Here is a 24198-nt window from a genome sequence, read left to right on the forward strand (position 1 = left end):
GTTCGTGGCAGACCAATTGAATGAACGAGGCGGGTCTCTGGGTGGGCTCAAGTTAGATCCATGAGATGCAGATGCAGGCTAAATCTAAAAAGCATGACCAGATAAAAGCTGTTTTTTTTTTTTATTGTCGTCCAAGTCAGAGCACCTGTTGCATATATGCTATCTCCAGCTTAATAATATGTTAGAATATATAGGAACGCTTAAATATGTAAGCACTCCTTATCCTTCCATCAATAACCTGCAGGGTATTGGAAGCGAGCGTCAAGTGTGCTGGAATAACAGCGGCATCTAGTGGCCTTATAGTAGAATTGCAAGTGTCGCCTGTTAAGACTGGGTTCATTCATTCACTGAGTCCATGAAGCAAATGAGGACACTTGGCATTCATAAATGGGCCACTCTGCAATTGCAGGACAATTTCTGTCCCACCCATGAATTTCAAAGTAACCCCTGTACAAAATACTAGAACACGCATTTGTTGTGTAAATTAAACATGTCCCGAGGCAAGTGTAGAAAAGGGGTTCCAAAATATTATTTAAAATACAAAATATCTCCAGGGAAACCTTCAAAAACTGTCACTTGTCTCTCGTCACAGCTTCTTGACAACCAAATTGCATGTCAAATACAACAATTAACATAAGTTATAAATCCACCTTTTCTTTTTGACTATGCTGACATGTGTCTCTTATACTTGTTAAACCATTTTATTTACATCAACATATTTTAAAGAAGACAACATGATATTATGAAAAGACAAATTCATTTCTTTCTTGCATTTCTTTATTTCTGCTACTCTAATTTTATAATTTTTTAATAAAATAATCATAAATGTTATTATTAACTCACAGGGGTTTAATCTATTGCCTTTGTAGTAGTTTGAATTATTGTATGAATAGTGCATTTGAGCAAAAACATATACAGGAGTTTCTTGTTACCATAAAAAAAATAATAAAAGGAACCCATTCACCAAAGTGCATCATAAATAAGTGTAATGTTTAGAAATGCTTGCTTTGCCTCTGCCTTTTATAAGATTGTTGCCAACACACAGTATGGGAAATGTGACATTTTAAGGCTAATCTGGCAGATGGATTTAAAGCTGAACATTGATAAAGACTCTTGGAAAAGCATGGTCTCTAGTGTGGGTGGGCTCACAAGAAGAGCTCAGGAAAAACTGACATGTTATAAGATACTCCACTGTTTTTCAGTTTAATTCTGTTCTGTTATATGTACTGTTCTCTTTGAAGAACAGTTTGAAGAAAATTCAAGAGCCGAATAAAATTTTTAATGAGATAAATGTAAGTAAAGTTAGGTAAATATAAAAAAAGCAACAGATTGAGATTCTTATTTCAGTAATCCAGTCATGCTGGTAATGTAACAAAAGGTATAATTGCACATGGAAAAAAGTGTTCAATTATTTTTCTTATTTTGCTCTTCAAAATAGTCACAGAAGAGCTGCCTGACTTCCTCATTATTACTTTGGTTCATGCTAGTAGAGAGAAGCTGTTTGTGGCTGGGTTGGGGACTCTCTGCCTCGGCCACCTCCACCTGCCACTCCGCTTTAAATGCGTCTCCGTGAGACTCGCACATGTTGTGCAGAATGCAGCAAGCCAGGATCATGGTGGGCACCACGTCCAGTCCGCAGTCGTTCCTCTTGCTGAGGCACTGCCAGCGTGCCCTCAGCCGCAGCAGCGCCTCCTGAGACACGCGCAGCGCTCGGGCAAGCCGTCCATTAAACAGCTGCTGCTGCTCCGTCAGTGCCGCGTGACTCGCCGTCCTGCCCTGTTCCTCAGGATAGGCCTTCATCAGCCAGCTCTGGAGCGGGTAACAGGCCTCACCCAGCAACACATACCTGGATGTGATAAATGAGTGTCATTTATTTAATGCCTGGAACACCTGAAATAGACAAAAACACTCAACACTACTACATTTCACAGTTTGCAAATTTGCATTATCTTTATTGGCCAGCAGGTGGCAACATTAAAAAGACGTGCAGTTGTACAGAAGTTTATAGGAAAACAAGCTTAGGTTTCCTTTGCCCTGTGACCTCAGTAAATATAAGAGTCAGAAAAGAGGATTATAGTGTCCTTGGGTTCAAAACATCAATGTGGCAACAATAAAAATGGTCATCCAACTAAAGGATGACATCACAGTGTCTACATTTGCTTGTTACACAAAGGCCATGTGAAAACCTGACATACATGAGGAAAAAAACAACTTGAATGCCTGAAAAATGTGACTGAATTTCTTCTGTTAACTCTACCTGAGTGATTTTCCCATGAAGGTAGGTGGCGGGGCAGGTGAGAGTCCACCCTCGGCGGCTGTTGCCCATAGCGAAGAGTTCTGTAAGATCTCAGCTGGATCTGTCCCGCCTGGGAAACTGGCACATACATCCCAGAAGTGCCCCCGACCGCTAACAGCCACCTAAAACAGTGAAGGCACACAGAGGCAAACAGTCGGACTCTGATTGGATAACCCGCAAGCTTGTAATTGCAGTGACATAAATGGGCGCTTTCGTCACCTGCGACATGACTGAGAGCCAGCCGGCGGGGTTGGCGTAGTCAGACGCGTTGTTTGATGGGGTGATAATAGCTGTGTGGAGTGTTGCTATAGCAGCGACGCAGTGAGGGAAACCCCAGTGAGACAGGAACAGCTGAGCTGAATCCTCCAGCTCCTGCTCACCTGGCGATCGGAGGTAGATGGAGCTGAGGAGCGCCACGATGGCGTGACACATGTCTCTAACGCACCTGCACACGGTCGACTTCCCCACACCGAACAAGGCGCTGATGGTGCGGTACTCGATGTTGGATGCCAGGCGCCACAAAGCTACAGCTACACGCTTCTCCACGGGCAGTGCCAGGCGGAAACTGGTGTCCCGTCGAGCCAGGCGGGGCCTCAGCTTGTCGCAGAGGTAGAAGAACGTCTCTCGGTTCATGCGAAACTTATCCAGCCAATCAGAGGGCTGGAATTCTGTCATGACAACCCGCTCCCACCAGTCTGTGCTTGGAGTGGTGGTCCAGGGACGAGTGCGGATGCGGGCATTGGAGCGGACGCCTCCCGCTATCATCATCTACAGAGACAAACATAAAAACAAAATTAAAATTACTTCCCTCTGAAATATCCAAAATCTGTCACATTTTTTAACATAATGTTTGCTTTTTTTGATCCCAGCAGTAGTTATTCAATCAGATAATTTTTTAAATTCATATTTACCACAAAGGTAATTTTAGTGATCTATTAAGTCAGCACCTTTTTGGCAAGCCCCTTGTTTTAAACATGCTGCCGTTGATATAGCAGAAAATTTGAGGATATTGTATTCTTGGACTCATGTAATAACATGTCAACATTTAATATGGTTTTGGCACAATCAAATGGTTAAACTGAGTTTACCCATGTAACAAAATATTATTTTCCAGTACATTATGTAATAACTGGGGAGATATGAAGTTGGTCCTAGTGATGAAGTTTACAGATTTTTTTGATAGTTGTCAAATTTAAATTGTTGCTCATTTGATATACAAATGCAAATGGTGAAGCAGATTTTTTAGAAATATACACTATAAAGCTTATTACATTATTATTACATAACACATTTATTAGAGCACCACCCAATGTAAGTTTATGCCACAGCTATGCTACATTAACAGTACTGGTAAATACCAAAAACATAGGCACACACACACACACACACACACACACACACACACACACACACACATATATATATATATATATATATACATACAAACATAACATAACAAAACATTACATAAAAATATATATACATACATATATAAAATTTCCTGCAAGGGTTAATCCACCAATATGCACAAGGTCTTTCATCAAAATGATCTATTTACGTTGTAATATTATACTAACCAGAAATTCTGAGTTAGAGATGGCAAAAAATAACACAAAAAACCTTCTTGTGTCAGTAACAATCTTCCATACTTGTACTTGTTTTCAGTGTAATGTTGTTTATTTGATGACTATCTTTTTCATTATCCCAACATAATATCATCAAGGTTGCTGTGATTTGTAAAATATATCTGTATAAGTAGATATAGAAATTTCCCAAATATACCATAAAAACAAAAGTTTACAAGGGGAAAATCCAACAGCTGGTATCTGCATATCTGTCCTTTTTTTTTTAATGAATTAAACATTTCAGAAAATGTAACACCCTATTTAACAAGAACAAAAACCTGCATATAACAGACCTAATTCATAGCTAATGGACAGCTGTTAGCAGCTTGACTGTGGCTGCTCTGACATATTTTCAAGTTTAAATGCAGGTAGGCCCACAGTCTCTGGTTTTAGTGCTTTTATATGACTGTAAATGTGAGATTTAAGAGTTTTGAAGTGTTGGTCGTGTACAACGTGACTTTATTAAAAGCTTTGACGTTTTGCAGACAGATAATACACTATATTAGTTAAGAGCACTTGACATGTTGATGTGTTATTATTTTAAGCCCCTATAGAGGGGGACTGACCATGAGCATCCTCCTCTGTCTCTGGAAGAAGTACTGGCGGTGTCTGATGCGTCTTTGGATCTCGTTGCGTCTCTGAATGTTTGCGTCATTTATGTCTCTCATGCGCTTCAGCAGCATGTAAGTCACGAGAAACATCAAAGAGCGCAGCTGCTCCTCCTCTTCCATTATTCCAGCTTTACCCGGGAGGCGACACTACTGCGGGTAACATGTCAGCCTGGTTAAAGTACAGCCTCTCTCATTCCACTTCCGCTTTCTGCTTGTTTATGTCTGGGTGTGAGTGGTGCTGCCATCCAGTGGCTGTCAAGACGAGTAGGGTACTGCACATCTCTCAGTGCTGATGAAGCTCTGTATATTGTTTTAGCATTCAGGGTTGTAGTGCTTTGGAAACAGTGATGTAAGCATCTGACATTCTTCGAGACTGACAGAAACTGGTTATCATTTTTTTTTTTTTTTTTTTTGGCCTGTCCCGTTTGGCTCTTTTGCCATCAGAATTGTTGTCTAAAGGCAAAGAAAGATGCCCAACGGATTTACTTTACCAAACTGACCATCCCAGCCTTGCCGTAATGGTCCATTTGATTCACCTTTTATTGTTTATTTTATTTTCACTTACTGAAGACGGGACAGACTTGACTGGGGGAAAGAAGGGGAGAAAGAAAGAGGGAAAGAGAAACAGCTGAGAAGAGGGACGGGGGAGAAGGGCAAAAGACAAAAACCAACAGAAACTGGTTATCATTAAATGCGTTAGGTACTAGAAACGGGTTCACCGATGTCTCTTCCACACTCTTGAAACTTTGCAGAGAGACATGGAAAACCTTCTTTTGACAGGACATGCAGACGTGCCATCCTGGAGGAGCTGGACTACCTGTGCCGCGTGAATCCAAGTACCGTCTCATGCTACCACTAGGAGCGTTGATAGGAAGGATAAGGAGAGTGCAATAGTCTTTGTTCTTCAAAATATTTCATATTAGGGGTTGTCTTGTTGCCACTCTGTGGCGACTTTTGCGACTTTCATTTGCACCAAAGCAGGTGAAATGGACTCACAGTGGTTTATACTTCCTAACTGGACAGAATAATATCCCTGAAGTGTGTTGTGTTGTCTCTCTACACTCCCCAGTGATCTTTTACTTTGTAATTTAAAAGTTCATTTAACATCAAACCTCTTCAATGTGTAGACAGCGTATTTGATGCTTTACTGTTATCATCTGGCAATGTTTTCTCTATGTAAGTCATACATGATGAATGATGTTATATTGTGTACACATTAAACAAAAATAGTTCAGTACTATCCTAAATGCTTCTTCCTGCACTGCCTTTTGTGTTCAGTATAGCCTCAGTGAATGACAAAAAGTGAGCTATTTAAAAGAGGACCATTTATTACAGCAGTGTTTATTTCACTAGTAATGCTCTCTGCTCCAAGCATTTCAATAAATAGGTTCAAAAACAGTGACTCTCTGTCAGAAGAAATACTGATTTCGAGGAATAGGAACTCCTGTTTTGCAAAAAGAACTCCAGTGTGCAGTTCCTCAATAGTGCTATGAATAGTGAAAAAACAACATGTTTTCGACTGGACTTGCTGAGTGTAATGTGAGCCTTAAGAGGAGATGATGTCTGTGCAGGTGTTTATTACTGAATAACAGTAAGGTTAGAGGTTACAGAAGGTGAATATTAGCGAATCATTTACATGTGGATATGCTTTAGATTCTTGTACATTCTTCAGTCATACAAAGACTTAGGACACAACTTTCACTCGAGTGATGAACAACTCTGCAGCTGCGTTTTCAAACTCTTTTGCATCCATGTTTCCGCCAGGCCCCTGTGTCTGTGCACCAGCCATGGCCTGAGCCAGCTTGCAGGGAGAGATCTTGGCACTGGCCTCGAGGTAGCGGATAGCCTTCACATTAGCTTCAGGGCAGGAATTCACTTTAGTGTTTGCGTTGGCACAGTAGTTTGTGTCAGAGCCCTGGGAAGTCTCTAGCGCTTCTTTCAAGGTCCCCAGTACGGCCAGGCACAACGCCCGAGAGGCAGTGCCCTCACCTGGGCAGCACACCTCGGCGTAAAGCCTTTGAGCCTGTCGGATGTAGTCTGAGAAAACGGCACACGTGAGCACGCCATGACGGAAGACATCATAGGGGACGGCTTCATGGTCGTGACAATGGAGGCGTCGCAGGAGGGGAGCAGAGGTGGATGCAGGGACTCCACCCTCGCTGCACAGGCATTGCAAGGTCTGAGTGTAGAGGCCGCCTCTCACTCCTCCTCCTCCAGCGGGGCTGTCGGTGCAGGGGCCATCGGGGCCTTCAGAAAACTCTCCTGCACATGTTTGAGGTCCAGTGAGGTTTAGGAGGTCGTAGGCCACACGGACGTTGTTGCTGAATGCTGATCTGAGGAGAAAGGTGGAATAAAAGAGATCAAATTATTCTTTAGTCTGTAGCAGAGTTATTACAGTTTCATATTTTCTGATTAGTTTTTATTTTTATTTCATTTGGATTCTTTGTTTTTAATTCAGTTTAGTTTTAGTTAGTTTCCAGAGTGGAAGTTGTCTCAGTTTAGTTTTTATTGTTTTAAAATGTTCACTTTAAATTTGTTTTCTATTACCTTTAGCTTTATTTTTAGTCTTTTTAATTATTATTTTGTGGATGGCATATGTCACAGGAAAGACTCGGGGAAAATCAGTACAAATATTACATTAAAAACATTTTTGAAAGCAGTTGACACACAGTCTCATAGACATCCAGACTCTGAATAAACATGCCTATCAGTGCCTCGTCAGGCAAGTTGTAATAACATTTTACCAGACTAAGAAATATAATGATATTTTCTCTATATTTCTTTTATTCTAATTAATATTCCAAATCCACAAAATTGTTTCAATTTTGTTTAGTTTTCCTTTCATTTTATCACTGCAGGAAATAAATCATAATCAGGAGAGAGATGATAGAGCAGTTTCTTACGTCTCTAAACCAGAACACTACGGTGGGCTGTAAGGACTAATGAATATGCAAATAATGGATATACAGCATTAAAAAAAAGCCTGTTTCTGGAGAAAGATGACTTTACAAATATTAGTTAAAATCTAAATACTTCTAAAGCTGTTGAATAGAGCTTATATAGGGAAGAACGTTAATGTGAGGAACAAATTCGTTTGACATGTATGTTCCACCCTGTTGCTGAAAAACATACAGCACGTTGTCCATCACCATACTTTTACTTACATTCATTTATTTTTAAAATTCCAAAGGAAAACAAAATCAAGAGAATAAAAGAGAACATGAGAATCAAACAGACTATTAAGCATTAGTCAGTCTGATAGTCTGACAGAGTTTTTCCCGTAAAAATAATATAATATAATACAATAGCTGCTCTTCTAAATACTGATATGTATTATGTTTGAAAATTCAACAGTTCTCCGTCAATACACACTGCTTTCATCCGCATTGCTGTCGAATATAAGACCATAAACCTCTGTATTTTGTCCGGACCTCTGGGAGTGATGGGCCAGCCGCAGGTGCCACAGAGCCCGGTTGAGACGCTGCTGCTCCTGCGCTCCTGCGCTCACAGTGCCGGTGTTCACCTGCTCCTCGTCGCCGCAACCACCCGAGCCGGCGGCTGTCACGGATGCGAGGTTGCAGAAGTGGTCTGCAAGGAACCCGATGGGATCGTCTGATCTGGCTTCGACCATTTTGAGGATAGCTCCGCGGAGCAGGTCTCCCACCCCTGCCTGTGACAGAAACTCCCTGTCGCTGTCCGATTTGGTGGCTTTACCCGCGGGCATCCCCGGAGGATTAACCCCGGACCGGCGTTTCTCCTTGTCCGCCATTACTGTTGACGTCCCGTGTCGCAGCAACGGCAGCGGAAGTGATGAAAACCCGGTTGGCGTTCAAGAAAACGTCGCAAAATTAAACCACCTCTTTGTCTGGCTCGTTGTAAACAATATACAAGTCGACTGTTTATTCTACCACTCACATCACATCAAAAGGCATTCTTAAAACAAAAATATAAACATATTCAAAAAAAAATATTTAATTAAATTCCACATGCACATATTCAAGAATAGGGTACATTTTCAGTTGGCTTACAATGGGATTGTGATTTCATGTATAGGAAAAAGGCACTTATATGATTGCATGTGTGAATGAGACCTGTGGTTAGAAAATCCTCTGAGTGCTTATACAGAGTGGATAAGTGCTATGTAAGTAGTGCTTTAAATGTTTATTTTAGAGTTCATTTTGCTACTGGTAGGTTCAAAGGAGATATCAGCTGTTTAGAAATGACAGCCAATAATATTATTCTTGATGTAACTGAAAAATTTGGCTTGATTTATTTATATTCAAGAAAATATATAGTATATTTATATTATTTATTATATATTTATATTTCGGTTCCTTCAATGGATGTGACAAGAACAGAAGTCACATGACCATTGCTGTACTCACCGAGTGACCCAAAGGGACAGGTTTGTTTTATGAGAATACAAAAAATGCTGATATATATTAGAACAAGTGATGCAGTTTGTTAAAATAGATGTGCATGTATTCTTTTTATTTAAAGATAAGATTAGTTGACCAATACATTTTTAATTTTCCAACACTAAATGTCTAAAATATGGCTGTGGGACAAAGCAAATATAACAAAACATTACATAAAAAGTGTAGTTTTATGTAGTTTTTCATGTTAAAAAATAGCAACTTATCTGTGATTACATTTTTTGTATATATATATTTAATGGTACTTTTGTATTTTAGTGCATGTGCAGCAGATTTGATTTTACTTTGGCTTTACGCTATAAAAGATAAAAGTATACATACCTGCTCAAAAATAGACTAATATTTCGATAAAGGTTCCAAGCAAGTTGAACGCTTTTGGTAGTCATCAACAAGCCTTCGGCATTATTCAGACTTGATCTTTGGCCAGTCTTCTCAGCAGAATTGGTAGAGTTCATTTAAATTGGTTGGTGAAGAGAGACCTGAGCGTAGAAGTGAAACTCTGGATTTCCTGGTAAATCTTCATTCCTACTCTCACCTGTGGTAGTGACTGAAAGAAGGATGTTGTGGATACAAGCAGAGGAAATGAGTCTCCTTCAAATGGTGGCTGGACTCTACCTTAGAGATAGGGTAACGAGCTTGGTTATTTGAGAGGGACTTGGGAGGGAGCCGCTGCTCTTCCACATCAAATGGAGCTAGTTGAGGGGATTTAAGTATCTGATTAGGATGCCTCTTGAACACTTAAGCAAAACAGTTTGTCCCAGGACTGGAGAGATTATAAATCTCTCAGCTATAGACATTCTCTCTTTTTCATCTATATAAATGGTAAATGGCCTGTATTTATATAGCGCTTTACTAGTCCCTAAGGACCCCAAAGCGCTTTACATATCCAGTCATCCACCCATTCACACACTGGTGATGGCAAGCTACATTGTAGCCACAGCCACCCTGGGGCGCACTGACAGAGGCGAGGCTGCCGGACACAGGCGCCACCGGGCCCTCTGACCACCACCAGCAGGCAACGGGTGAAGTGTCTATATATATATATAAAAACACCCAGCACGCCCCTGCGGGCGGTTTATCCTTCAAGCTCGGGTCCTCTACCAGAGGCCTGGGAGCTTGAGGGTCCTGCGCAGTATCTTAGCTGTTCCCAGGACTGCGCTCTTCTGGACAGAGATCTCCGATGTTGTTCCCGGAATCTGCTGGAGCCACTCGCCTAGCTTGGGAGTCACCACACCTAGTGCTCCGATTACCACGGGGACCACCGTTACCTTCACCCTCCACATCCTCTCGAGCTCTTCTCTGAGCCCTTGGTATTTCTCCAGCTTCTCGTGTTCCTTCTTCCTGATATTGCTGTCATTCGGAACCGCTACATCGATCACTACGGCCGTCTTCTTCTGTTTGTCTACCACCACTATGCCGGTTGGTTAGCCACCACCATTTTGTCTTTCTGTATCTGGAAGTCCCACAGGATCTTAGCTCGGTCATTCTCCACCACCCTTGGGGGCATCTCCCATTTTGACCTCGGGACTTCCAGATTATACTCGGCACAGATGTTCCTGTACACTATGCCGGCCACTTGGTTATGGCGTTCCATGTATGCCTTGCCTGCTAGCATCTTGCACCCTGCTGTTATGTGCTGGATTGTCTCTGGGGCATCTTTACACAGCCTGCACCTGGGGTCTTGCCTGGTGTGATAGACCCCAGCCTCTATGGATCTTGTGCTCAGAGCTTGTTCTTGTGCTGCCATGATTAGTGCCTCTGTGCTGTCTTTCAGTCCAGCTTTGTCCAGCCACTGGTAGGATTTCTGGATATCAGCCACCTCCTCTATCTGCCGGTGGTACATACCGTGCAGGGGCCTGTCCTTCCATGATGGTTCCTCGTCTCCCTCCTCTTTCTTGGGTTTCTGCTGCCTGAGGTATTCACTGAGCACTCGGTCAGTTGGGGCCATCTTCCCAATGTCTTCTTGGATGTTCCTTGTCTCATCCTGGACTGTGGTGCTGACACTCACCAGTCCCCGGCCCCCTTCCTTCCGCTTAGCGTACAGCCTCAGGGTGCTGGACTTGGGGTGAAACCCTCCATGCATGGTAAGGAGCTTTCTTGTCTTTATGTCAGTGGCTTCTATCTCCTCCTTTGGCCAGCCTATTACCCCAGCAGGGTACCTGATCACGGGCAGGGCGTACGTGTTGATGGCCCGGATCTTGTTCTTACCATTCAGCTGACTCCTCAGGACTTGCCTGACCCTCTGCAGGTACTTGGTGGTTGCAGCTTTTCTAGCGGCCTCTTCATGGTTCCCATTCACCTGTGGGATCCCCAAGTACTTGTAACTGTCCTCTATGTCTGCAATGTTGCCTTCTGGTAGTTCAATCCCCTCAGTTCTGACTACCTTCCCTCTCTTTGTTACCATCTGACTACACTTCTCCAGTCCGAACGACATTCCAATGTATAGCCTGGTAGTGTGGATCAGTGAATCGATGTCTCGTTCACTCTTGGCATACAGCTTGATGTCATCCATGTACAGGAGGTGGCTGACAACTGCTCCGTTCCGTAGTCGGTATCCGTAGCCAGTCTTGTTAATGATCTCACTGAGGGGGTTCAGGCCTATGCAGAACAGCAGTGGGGACAGAGCATCTCCTTGGTAGATCCCGCACTTGATGGTGACTTGTGCTATGGGCTTGGAGTTGGCCTCTAGTGTTGTACGCCACATCCCCATTGAGTTCCTGATGAAGGCTCTTAGGGTCCCATTGATCTTGTACAATTCTAGGCATTCCAGTATCCAGCTGTGGGGCATTGAGTCATAGGCCTTCTTGTAATCAATCCAGGCAGTGCACAGGTTGGTCAGTCTGGTCTTGCAGTCTCGGCTGATTGTTCTGTCTACCAGTAGCTGGTGTTTTGCGCCTCTGGTATTCTTGCCAATTCCTTTCTGTGTCCCGCTCATGTATTGACCCATGTGCCTGTTCATCTTAGCTGATATGATGCCTGACAGGAGCTTCCATGTAGTACTGAGGCAGGTTATTGGTTGGTAGTTGGAGGGGACCGGTCCCTTCTTGGGGTCCTTGGGGATCAGGACCGTCCGGCCTTCAGTTAGCCATTCCGGGTGTCTCTCGTTAACTAGCAGCTGGTTCATTTGTGCTGCCAGACGCTCGTGGAGTGCAGTCAGCTTCTTCAGCCAGTAGGCATGAACCATGTCGGGTCCTGGTGCTGTCCAACTCTTCATACTGGAGACCCTTTCTTGGATATCTGCCACTGTGATGGTTACTGGACCCTGTTCAGGGAGGTCGCTGTGGTCTGCCCTCAGATCCTCTAGCCACTGAGCATTGCCGTTATGGGTTGCATCCTTCTCCCATATGCTCTTCCAGTATTGCTCCGTCTCCCGCCTTGGTGGTGCTGTTCTCTTATTGTTCCCTTGCCACTGAGAGTACACCTTTGCTGGTTCTGTGGAGAACAGCTGGTTTATTCTCCTGCCTTCTATCTCTCTGGTGTACCTCCTCAAGCGGCTGGCCAAGGCTGTGAGTCTTTGCTTGGCAGTTTCCAAGGCCTCAGGTATGGACAGCTTGCTGTATTTCTTAGGCACCTTATTTGTTGCACCTTTCTGCAACTCCGTTAGTTGGCTAACCTCCCTCCGTGCTACTTTGATCTTGCCCTCTAGCCTCCTTCTCCATGAAGGAGGCTAGAGCACTAACAAGCTGATCTACAATATATATATACATACACACACACATATATATATACACACACACATATACATATATATATATATACACATACATACATATATATATATATATATATATATATATATACACACATACATATATATATATATATATACATATATACACACGTATATATATATATATATATATATATATATATACACACATACATATATATATATATATATATATGTATGTGTGTATATATGTATATATGTATATATATATATATATACATATATACACACGTGTATATATATATATATATATATATATATATATATATATATATATATATATATATATATATATATACACACATACATATATATATATATATATATATATGTATGTGTGTATATATGTATATATATATATATATATATATATACATATATACACACGTATATATATATATATATATATATATATATATACACACATACATATATATATATATATATATATATATATATATATATATATATATATATATATATATATATATATACTTAACACCCAGCACGCCCCTGCGGGCGGTTTATCCTTCAAGCTCGGGTCCTCTACCAGAGGCCTGGGAGCTTGAGGGTCCTGCGCAGTATCTTAGCTGTTCCCAGGACTGCGCTCTTCTGGACAGAGATCTCCGATGTTTTTCCCGGGATCTGCTGGAGCCACTCGCCTAGCTTGGGAGTCACCGCACCTAGTGCTCCGATTACCACGGGGACCACCGTTACCTTCACCCTCCACATCCTCTCGAGCTCTTCTCTGAGCCCTTGGTATTTCTCCAACTTCTCGTGTTCCTTCTTCCTGATATTGCTGTCATTCGGAACCGCTACATCGATCACTACGGCCGTCTTCTTCTGTTTGTCTACCACCACTATGTCCGGTTGGTTAGCCACCACCATTTTGTCCGTCTGTATCTGGAAGTCCCACAGGATCTTAGCTCGGTCATTCTCCACCACCCTTGGGGGCATCTCCCATTTTGACCTCGGGACTTGTAGGTTATACTCGGCACAGATGTTCCTGTACACTATGCCGGCCACTTGGTTATGGCGTTCCATGTATGCCTTGCCTGCTAGCATCTTGCACCCTGCTGTTATATATATATATATATATATATATATATATATATATATATATATATATATATATATATATATATATATATATATATATATATATATATATATATAAGTATATTTGAAAATCCAAAAATGAATGACTCGAGACAATATAAGTTCAGATGACACCATTCAGGAGTTTATTGTATATAAACAGTTCAAGACACTACAAAAAAGTAGTGATAGACTGCACTGTTGTACAAAAACAGTAAGGTAAAAAGATGGTCCAGTGTAATGTTAATTTAAATAACAAATACAGCAGGTACTACATCCGTTTTTCACAGGAACAGCTGTTTCACAGATAAAAGATAGTGTACAATGTGCAAACTTTGAAAACTACTGTGATTTAAACACAAGCAGTTAGAAAATTTACTCAAGTTTACAATTGTAAAGTTAATACTTTAAAATATGTAAACAAACTAACAAACAAACTTGCCTTTTCAGGGCCCATATAAGTGCTGTACGTGGGCTTTATAAAGCATACTGAAACTCAGTAAATCTAGTTAACTGGGCCAAATTGATGTCGCAACAACAGCTTAGTCAATGAGGGAACTTGTTCTTTTGATTCAAAGTTCAGTTTGGTTCTGCAGTGTCTCAGTTATAATGCACATGCTGTGTGGTCCATGTGTGCATATACGCCATTTGTTAGAGGAATGTGATTTCCGTTGACTACGGGAACTTTCTTCAAAGAAGCCACATCATTGTTGACACAGGTTTCATGTGGGGGCAGGAAGTTTCTCTGCAGCTTGTGCTCCAGCAGCATGTGGTTCTGAGGAGGAAGACCAAGGCACGCCCTGAAAAGAAAGGAGACAGATACTGTAACTAAAACTGAGGAATATCAATCGCCTCAATCCTGAAAATCCCTCTGTTGAATCAACATGCAGCCTTTTAGACACAGAAAATCAAACAGATCAACTCACCTCATGATGTTCTCAATGGAGGCCCTCTGGCGGAAAAAGGCATTGACAACTGGAGTTCCTGATGGGACAAGAGGAGCCTTGCATAGGAAGGAGAGCAGTGATAAGACGCTGTGGAAAGACTGGAAGTTCTCTTCACCCTGGGGCTTTACAGTCACACGCTGGCAAAGCTCTGTCAGCATCACCAGGTCCAGGATGATTGGGCTGGCAAGTAGAGAGTCCTGTTAGAGAGGAAGCAAGAAGTGAGTGAGCACTGTGTACTAGAATTAGAAGGTATACATATGTATAGAAGACAAACACCATTTTTAATGACTGGACCAAAATATATGCACAACTTTGAACAATAAGCTAAATAATCATAATCAAAACCAAAATAATTTAAATTATTATTTTTTTTAATCATAAATAATTAGTCATAGTAACACATCTACAGAAGATTGGTGCCGTTTCTAAAATTGTCTGTCAATGTGGCTTTTTTTGTACCAGTAGAGGGAGCCAAAGTTCTGCATTAAAATATACTTAATTACATTTTGTTGCTATAAATTCTTAATAACAAGTAAAAATGAACCCAAATGGACTGAATTAGTGGGAAATATTATGCTCATGAACATAAACAAAATCAATGTGATGTTTTTATGTAGGGGGGTGAGGAGCTTCATCTGTTGAACAATTCAGATTTGGTGGAACCTCTTTGTTTCCGATGCTGTCAACAGAAACAGACTGACCTCACAGGTATTGTGCAGCGCAATAGTGTTGATCCCTCCCATCATTATTTCAGAAGTGTATTCATCCATGGCACGCTTGCTGTCTCCCACATATGGGACATATTTGATAACCACCTGAAAGAAAATAGAGACAGTCTGTCAGCTGATGTCTGTAAATACTGACACGGAGCTTGTCATCTGTCTGTGTTTGCGTCGTTCTCACTTACACAGTGGTCAGGTTTCTCTCCTGGCTCGAACAGTATGGGGTTGGACTGGACCATGTCGTCAACCACATTGCTCTTAGAGATCTCTTTGGAGCGGAACTGCTGTGGAGCCGACAGGTTTTTCCCATCGTTGTTGCCAAGGTGATTGTAGCTGACAATGGATGTTGGCTGTCAAAAGCAGAGAAACTTATTAAGTTGTTGTTTATAAGATAAAGTTACACTTTAATTGTATATACCTATAATATAACAGATGCTAATTCTCTTTGGAGAATTCAGACAAGTGGCTCAGTCTCATTAATCCTCACCTTGATCCCTGCACTGACCAGGAAGTCCACAAACACTGACTTGATCTTAGTCTGACCAGACTTGAAGTCATCACCGCCGATGAACACGCCTCTCTGCATGGCCAGCTCTACTGCTCCTGGGACAAAAGTATTCTGTGGGGAGCCATTGATGTAGGCGCAGCCCTCCAGTATACTGGCCACTGCAAACAGAGTGGAGGGGGAGACCTCTGCAGCTCCGGCCTGATGGATGAAGGGAAAACAAAGACACGATAGCTGTTACTGAGCATGTCATCATATTACGCTTAGTAGGAACGCTTGACTACAGTTCCCCTGAGACTCTTTACATCACGTCGGTAAAACATCTCTCTTGTTGACTTCATGACTATCTTAAATTGAGCTATTTGCTGAGGATCAGAAGTCTGTGAAATAGACTCTTATCATTGCTGACAGCAGTACAAGCATGCTCAAGGAAGATGATAAAATAAGAACTTGGCCAAGAGGGGCGAATCATAATTTTCTTTCCCCTGATCTGATATAAAAGGAATTGCTGTCTATTTCAGACTCATTAAGACATTTCATTTACAAATCCAAAGTGTGTTAGAAGGGCTAATCTTTTCATCCTCTAAGCTTCATTAATCAGTAAATGTAATGAAGGATTACTGTTTGGTCCTAAGAATTAGAAAGAAATTAAAGTTGAGTGGGTGATTGATGATAACCACTGACCACCAACACAGTTTAAGTTGGCTCATTATTGTGATTTGCACTCAAACTTGATTCTGGATTTATTCTTATGGCCATTGATCTCACCTGGATTGCAGCCAGCAGGTTCTTGGCAGAGTCGTTGACTCCTGGGATGATATCACAGAAGCGCTCGGTGTTGGCGGTCCACAAAACAATGACTTTGTCCACACCACTGGCCTGACGGAAGTCTCTTATGTCAGCTGTAATTCGCTCCATCTGGAAGATCGTGTACTCTTTGAGACAAATTGCAAGAGGAAAAAAAGTAGACAGATGAATAAAAAGGGGAGTGAGAGACTTTTATTACCTGCTCCGCCATGGTGCCAGTGAGGACATTGTCTGCGCGACTCTCCTGATTTGCAGCAATGAACTCTGGAATGTAGATTGATGGTCTGGGTTTCAGGCAGCTCATGTGTGGTTGCAGCTGCTCTTGTAAAGACCAGTCAAGCACCTGAGCTCGCTCCATTGCACTGCCCAGATCCAATGAAGAGATATCCCAACCTAACAAAAAAAAAAAAAAAAAGAGGGAGAAAAAAATTATTTTTCAGAACTAAACAGGAAGGCTCACCTCTTTCAGCAATCCATTTGATCCTAAACTAGATTCTAGCATCTCTATGAAAGTGCTGGCTGTGCATGTGCTTCCTATAACATCATATGCACAAGGCTGTAAGTAATCCTGTTAAATAATCATAATAAATATTGACCAAAATAACTGTAATAATTTACAGAAGATCAGTGCAGTAACTTTTAGTTAAAACCTTCACCTTATGGACTCCCTATCCCTTTCATATGTTCTGGGATCAGTTTTCACAGCTGTCAACACTCCTATACTTGTCTGAACTTTCTCTCACACCCACACACCCCAGTCTTGAGTGTGTACACCCTGAGACGACTGTGTGGAATTGTTCTTACCATCAAACACAATGTCGTTAGGGTGCACCATGGGCAGGAGGTCCCGGAAGGGCACGTTAACCTCGCCCTCAAGCCCTGATCCCAGACAAACAGTAGAGGACTGCAGGAGGGAGCCGAAATAGTTCGCTTTCTGAGGGCAGAGAAAGCAAAAAGAATGTGATTTTAATCTCTGTATCGAATGTAATTCCCTATTTTTAATGGTAATTATAAATATATTAAGCAGTAATAACCAAAAATAGAAGGAACCAGCTCATAAATATTACTACAGATGTCCTTATAAGGGAAAATCCCTAAGTAAGTTAAGCCTTTAACCCTCCATTGAACATGTCAGTATAATCAGCTTATTATGAGGCTGTACTTCTGCAGCAGGGGACATACAGCACACTGTGTTTCTACAGCAGGACAAGAAGACTTGCTATTCATTCTGCAGTGGTAATTTTCACATCTCATTATAGCGTGCTGGTGGAATTCATTCACTCTCTTAAGTATTTGTATTTCTTTTATGTTATTAAATTGACCATACTTAGCATATGTCATATTCAATGAAATCGATTATTTGTGCAGCATGCGATCTATTTTAATGCAATAACTCACACAAAGTTGATTGGGAGGAGTTATTGTGCAGCAGGAACATCATATTACATTTTCTATTTGGTAGGTTTTTACTAATGTGTGGCTTCTTCATTTCAAATAGTAATACCATAAAAAAAGTCTATGCAAATCCTTCCGGAGCATACACATATGTGCGTATTTGTGACACCCGTCTCACCTTTACTCCGTTTTTAGTCTTCCAGGTAAGACCCAGTTTGTTGGCCAGTACGGCCGCTGTGACTGTGGTCCCGTTATTGCCTCCCCAGCCCACCAGCATCACTCCCAGCCGAGGCACACGGCGCTCGGTGCGGATCGTCATCTCAGTGGTGCGGGGGGTCACCTGTGACGGACAGAGCGCGGGTTAGCTGGGGGCTAAACGCGCACACATAACTATAAATGTAAATCACTTACCGTGACTTTGTTCCCATCTCTGTGCACCGACGAGGTCTGGTAAGAGTACTGAGCCTCAATGTGAGAGTCAGTGTACTTCACATTAGGGCTGTTGACCTGAACGTTCACGGACATGGCTGCAGAGTCTGAAAGAAAGAGGAGGAACAATTACATCATCTCCACACGGAAATTAACCTAGCGGAAAAAGCTGCCTTTCACTAACACATCACATTTAATCGACGATAATGGCACACGTGCGGAAAACAACAATTGGGTGTTATTATTCTAAGCCTGAGAGCTCTAACGCTTTCTAAGAAAAGTCGTTTTTTCTCCTCTGCCCTCCGATAAACAGCTGGTAAATTTTCTACGAAAATCCTAACAAACCGGTTTTTGTGTTTGGTCGTTCGATGGTGGAGCAGTCAAATTAAGAGAAAGCGGAAAATAAGTGAACCAAACCGGTAAACTCCCTCACCTTTGCACGGAATAAGTGTAAAAGTATCTAAAATGAGACTGCTTCCCGGCGTATAGCTGACAGCTCTTCGCTTCAACGACTGTAAATTTCCGCTCTCTTTAATTTGAAAGCGTCGGTTATGGTCTTCGTCCAGTTGGTGTCAGCCACGAGCTCGAGAGGTTCCCTCGTAGGACGGCTTCAGTGCCACAAGCCAATCCGAGCGCTCGGTCGCACTTTTATAGCTGATGCTGAGGGAGACGTCCGAGGACATCAGCAAATGGCCGGGCTTGTTTCCACTCACGTTTCTTCACATGAGGTGAAAAATTTCCATTCCGGAGAGTTCTCGGTGAAACCACAAAGGCCGGTGGTGAGGATTTGCTGGCTTTTAGATGTTTCTAGATTTTCCTGCAACTTCCCCTGCAGCGTCTAAGTATTTTTCCATAACATGTAGTGGAATAAAACAAAGAATGATATTGTATCGTATTAAAAAAAATCGTACTAAAAGTGCTAAAAATAGCACTTTTAGCAGGGGCGTACCAGGATTCGTTACCCCCTTCAGACTTTGTGTATTCTAGAGCGGACATAGGAGGGGGAGGAGCCACAGCTTGGTTCACTCTATTGTGTTCTGCAAAGAAGGACAGGGCTCCTCTCTGAAATGAAATGCTTTCATTCTTACATAAGCTGCTTGTTATCGAAATGTATTTGTTAAAACAAACCTCTTAGACTTTAAAAAGCAAAAACACTAAAAAAAAAAAAAAAAAAAAAAAGATCCCCTGGGGAAAAGCTGAGTTCTTTAAAATGAAGTTTACATTGTGCAGAGCCAAATAAAGGAACAAAAGCAACAGCAAAGAAGCAAAGACTGGATAACTTGGACTCTCCCGGACCCTTACGTGTATAGAGCAAAGAACCACTGACTCCTGTCCATAATGCAAAAAAACCAAAAGTATTGGTGCACAACAGCAACCAAGTTTTGACATGTTAGTTAGAATCTGAAGCACATTTCTCAATGCAAACATTTCCGGCCTGACCCGGTCTTTCCAGTGCATTACAGTCTGCCTATTATACACACATCTCCTCAGTGTTGAGCACTTTCAGTATATTAAGTTTGCTTTCCAGTGCAAAATGCCAATTGACTGTATGTCAAAGCATCTGCAAGGCCAATCTACTAGTCCCTAGGGCGCCTCCTTTACATTATGCTAGATGCTTATATCCACAATGCGCCGGTAACGTTTAAGTCATGGTTCTGTCTCGTATACTGTGTTCTGTCTTGTGTATTTACTCAGTCATTTTACATTCCACTGATTTAAAACAGGCACCTTTTTTGAGAGGTTTTAATGGTGGAGGGGCAAATATATTGTTGGGAAATTTAGAAGATGTACTTCCTGACCTTGCTCCTCGTTATTTGATGAAACTGCCTGCAAGCCTGTTGACTTTGCAGAGTGCAAGGCCTGAGAGATGAAGTTCTGATTCATGAGTAGTTTGCGTTGTTGTAAAGAACGGAAACATTGTTACTGTCACTTACGTGTTGAAAATATGCACTTATGTTGTTATATATGTATGATTCTATCTAGACCAGGGGTGTGCAGTTTTCCCACGAGGCCACAGGAAACTGGGACTGTTATAAAGAGCGGTGCTAATAAGCTGAACTCAGTTCTGCTAATGGTACTGGAGCAGATGTTACAACTACCCAATGAAGGTCTTCTATGTTCCTCTGTTCTTTGTTTTTTTCTTACAGGTGCACCAGTTGACGATACATCGTGCTTTTCTATTTGTGCTCTATTCTTTTATTATGCTTTCTCCTATTTTCTCCATCTTCTTTTTTTCCCCTGCCTGTAAGCTTAGATGTTGTCATACTAAACATATAATGTTATTACCTGAAATAACACTAATAGAAATTGATAAATAAACAGGTAAAAGAAACACACAAGCAAGAGGAGGCTATAGAGAATTTATAGAGCTCATCTTGGAAAAGCAAAATATGTTGGCACAACATTGCATTCAGATCATAATTCTGATTGCAAAAGCTGCAAGACAAGACAGGTTTAAAAGTAAAAAAAAGAAGAAAAAAAAAACAATTAGGCAATCTAAAAGTTACATGGGCATAGTAAAAACACCAACTTTTTTTTTAATCACTATTTAATATTTCATGCATTTAAGTCAGGTTTAATGTCTGTGGTGGAAATACAAAGGACAATGGACAGGTTATCTTTACTGAGAGAGGATCTGGATTTCTTAAACTTTATCCAGGCAAATGCTGTTTCACATATGAAGATAAAAAGAAAAGAGAGGTCCTCATGTGGAAAATTCTCTTTGAGAGAGAATTAAAAATCTAGCAGTAATACTGAAATGAAGAACTCTACCAGTAGTGAATCAGTTTGTGATTCAGTGCTCTTGCCCTGATTAAGCTAACCATTTTAGTTACATCATCAACAACAAAGTTAATTTTTAGCACTGACTTACACAACACCTGGTGTGTAATGCAATGGAAAAATACCAATGTCGCTTCTGTGTTCATTTCAGTCTTTTTAACTTGCATCCGTTTCAAAAGAAAGTTGGAAAACCTATCCAAGCATGCAGTTGTCCTTGTGAACAAGTCACTCGATGTCACAGTCCCTTTCACTAAGTGCATTGCTGCCAGCATCATTGTAATCTACCATGTAAACAGATGAGCAACTGGGCAGTGTTGCGGATATCGCAGCTCTCAAGGACAAAAAGTTATATTTGTCTGCTTTGTTTTTCAGATAAAACTCCAGATTTCCTGCAGTGTTTGATCCATCTTGTTAAAGTTTGCCTGGAGAGGAGTACATTGTCAAATGCTTCTTTGAATCCATCAAACAGTCTTTGATAGACTTCTGTTCAGAGAATAGCTTACTGTTCTTTTTGTGATTTTTGTGGAAATCACAAAGCTGGTCTTGGCTGCTCCATTTCTGGATGTGTACTTGATAAAACTTGATAAAAAGTCCTTGTTGTCTTTGCAGTTTTGCAAGAAAAGCCAATGATGCTACTGCTCTGCATCAGTCAAGTTCTTGTATTTCTATGCATGTGTAGTCTCATTAAAGACGATTCAAATTGTAATCGTTAAACAAAGCAACTTGTTTTCCATAAAATAAGTACATGACTTTGGTAAATGGCCTGTATTTGTATAGTGCTTTATTTGGTCCTAAGGACCCCAAAGCGCTTTACACTATACACAGTCATCCACCCACTGGTGAATGGGTAGTCACAGCCGCCCTGGGGCGCACTGACAGAGGCGAGGCTGCCGGACACTGCAGCCACTGGGCCCTCTGACCACCACCAGTAGGCAACGGGTGAAGTGTCTTGCCCAAGGACACAACGACCGAGACTGTCCAAGCCGGGGCTCGAACCGGCAACCTTCTGATTACAAGGCGAACGCCCAACTCTTGAGCCACGATCGCCCCATGCGCGATGGGACAAACTGCATGATGTGTACTTATAGTCTGAATCCTAATTTCCTGTTGGGCTTTTGCAGATCTGTGACAATCATGATGACAATATGGTCAGTGACCATCTGGCAACTTCTGGCCTAATGGGCAAAAATGCATATTCCCTGACCAGTTACAACTGGTTGTTGCAGGTTGATTCCAATCGCTGGGAAAATGATTGCTAAAGTGCCGTTCACACAGATCTACAGACCACTCAGTTACCCCCTGGGAACCACCTATCAACAGGGAAAAAATGGTGCATTCCCCAATCAAACTCTTTGCCATTGGTTTGGCGTAACTTGAATGGATGTGGAAGACCTGTCTACAAACACTGGCGAGCTATTCTCTGAGCTGTGGTGAAACTCATAAAAGTGCAATTAAAAACTAGCAATGGAGACTGTTTGCCTTCAAAGTAAAGATTCTGCCCTAAAACACACTAGTTAGTTTGAAGGCAAACCTCTTCCATTTCTGGTTTAAGTTGAGCTTTTTCAAGTTGTACTCTTCAGCTAGTAGCTTGAGATTAACCTCAGCAGAGGTTTTTGAGCTTGTGGCAGCTTAGGTGAAGCAAATGGTGTGAGTTTTTTATAGCATAAGCTTAGATAAATATGTATGTATAGATAAATAAATATGTCCATTCTCCTGACCTGTGAATTGTCATTGTGTAAACAGCGGCTAAAGAATTTAGCTCCTACGAAGCTACAAATTAACAGGATAAAAACTGAAAAGTGTTTGTGAAGACACACAACAGACCATGACTGACAGTTGGTCTCTAACTGATTTTCATTGATTGTTGCTATATGCCAATTTTTTGCACATATGATGAGTGTGAGAAAGAAAGAAAGAAAGAAAGAAAGAAAGAAAGAAAGAAAGAAAGAAAGAAAGAAAGAAAGAAAGAAAGAAAGGAAGGAGTGGTAACTTGGCAGTGAAGGCTTGAGGAGAAAAACAAATCTGCCTCAGGGGTTTTCATAGAGTTGTTATGGCCTGTACTGATGCTAATTAGTGAAGACAAAGACAAAGATGCTATTAAAATCTTGAGATCCTCCTACTTTAAACGTTCCTTGGCTCTTCCAGGAATGGTTCAATTACTTTCCCAACAACTCATTAGTTAGTATAGCTGGTGATTTCAGTTGTGTTGATTTCTAATCTCCATCATATCGAGAGGCCTGTACTATGAAGCAGGATTTCATCTTATCTTGGTAACTTGAGAGTTAAACCTGGATTTTCTGTTCTATGAAACTAGTTCATTTGTCTGGGTATCACCTATCATTCTCATCTCTAGATTAGAGGTTAACAGGTACAAAATCTTGCCTTTCCAGTTCTCAGAAAAATAGCTTCACAATTCCTGGAAGATACCGCAGGCTTCTATGTGCAGAGAGTATGACAGGGCTAAAGTTCTTAATAGCCTTTCAAGTAGTTCTCCTTCCCTGATATAAAGTTTCTTAGATGAAATTTTATTCCTTGATTGATTCTTTGAGCACAAATAGATTTCCATGTAGACTAAGCCTGCATTTCAAATCTGCTTTTATTTTTATTCTTTACTTGCTCTCAAACTGATAGACATCACTTGGGAGGCAGCAAAAAGAATAGGTGTTGTCCAGTCTTACTGACCAAAGCATGCAAAGCACTAACATATTGATACAACACCTTTAATAGAAAACTATTTAAGAGAGCTCTCTTATACTCATACTGATCTCTGAAAAATAACTGAATAATTCCTGGAAGACCATACAAATGTTGAGAGC

At 41.4% G+C, this 24198-nt stretch overlaps 3 protein-coding genes across 3 annotated transcripts; all 3 read right to left on the reverse strand.

The window, feature by feature from the left end:
* Positions 1–9: 9 nt before the first annotated feature.
* LOC146552276 (uncharacterized) lies at positions 10–5116 on the reverse strand. Its single transcript, XM_085257919.1, has 4 exons — positions 4488–5116; positions 2516–3064; positions 2258–2418; positions 10–1846 (listed from the first exon to the last, which is right to left on the reverse strand). Exons 1-4 carry the CDS (start codon positions 4650–4652, stop codon positions 1405–1407), a joined length of 1317 nt encoding a protein of 438 aa, XP_085114045.1. The 5' UTR covers positions 4653–5116; the 3' UTR covers positions 10–1404.
* A 741-nt stretch (positions 5117–5857) lies between these two features.
* On the reverse strand, positions 5858–8558 carry tpgs1 (tubulin polyglutamylase complex subunit 1). The gene is made up of 2 exons (XM_085258025.1): positions 7964–8558; positions 5858–6865 (listed from the first exon to the last, which is right to left on the reverse strand). Exons 1-2 carry the CDS (start codon positions 8299–8301, stop codon positions 6217–6219), a joined length of 987 nt encoding a protein of 328 aa, XP_085114151.1. The 5' UTR covers positions 8302–8558; the 3' UTR covers positions 5858–6216.
* A 5361-nt stretch (positions 8559–13919) lies between these two features.
* LOC146552278 (inositol-3-phosphate synthase 1-A-like) lies at positions 13920–19586 on the reverse strand. Its single transcript, XM_085257622.1, has 11 exons — positions 19035–19586; positions 18584–18708; positions 18351–18512; positions 17582–17711; positions 16977–17170; positions 16739–16888; positions 15953–16171; positions 15651–15815; positions 15445–15558; positions 14723–14940; positions 13920–14596 (listed from the first exon to the last, which is right to left on the reverse strand). Exons 2-11 carry the CDS (start codon positions 18695–18697, stop codon positions 14401–14403), a joined length of 1662 nt encoding a protein of 553 aa, XP_085113748.1. The 5' UTR covers positions 18698–18708; positions 19035–19586; the 3' UTR covers positions 13920–14400.
* Between the last annotated feature and the right edge of the window lie 4612 nt (positions 19587–24198).

Source organism: Mchenga conophoros, linkage group LG19 (genome assembly GCF_057382185.1).
Source record: "Mchenga conophoros isolate Kocher_MC1m ecotype Shallow Benthic linkage group LG19, M_conophoros_male_GT1.1, whole genome shotgun sequence".
In the NCBI taxonomy this organism is placed as follows: Eukaryota; Metazoa; Chordata; class Actinopteri; order Cichliformes; family Cichlidae; genus Mchenga; species Mchenga conophoros.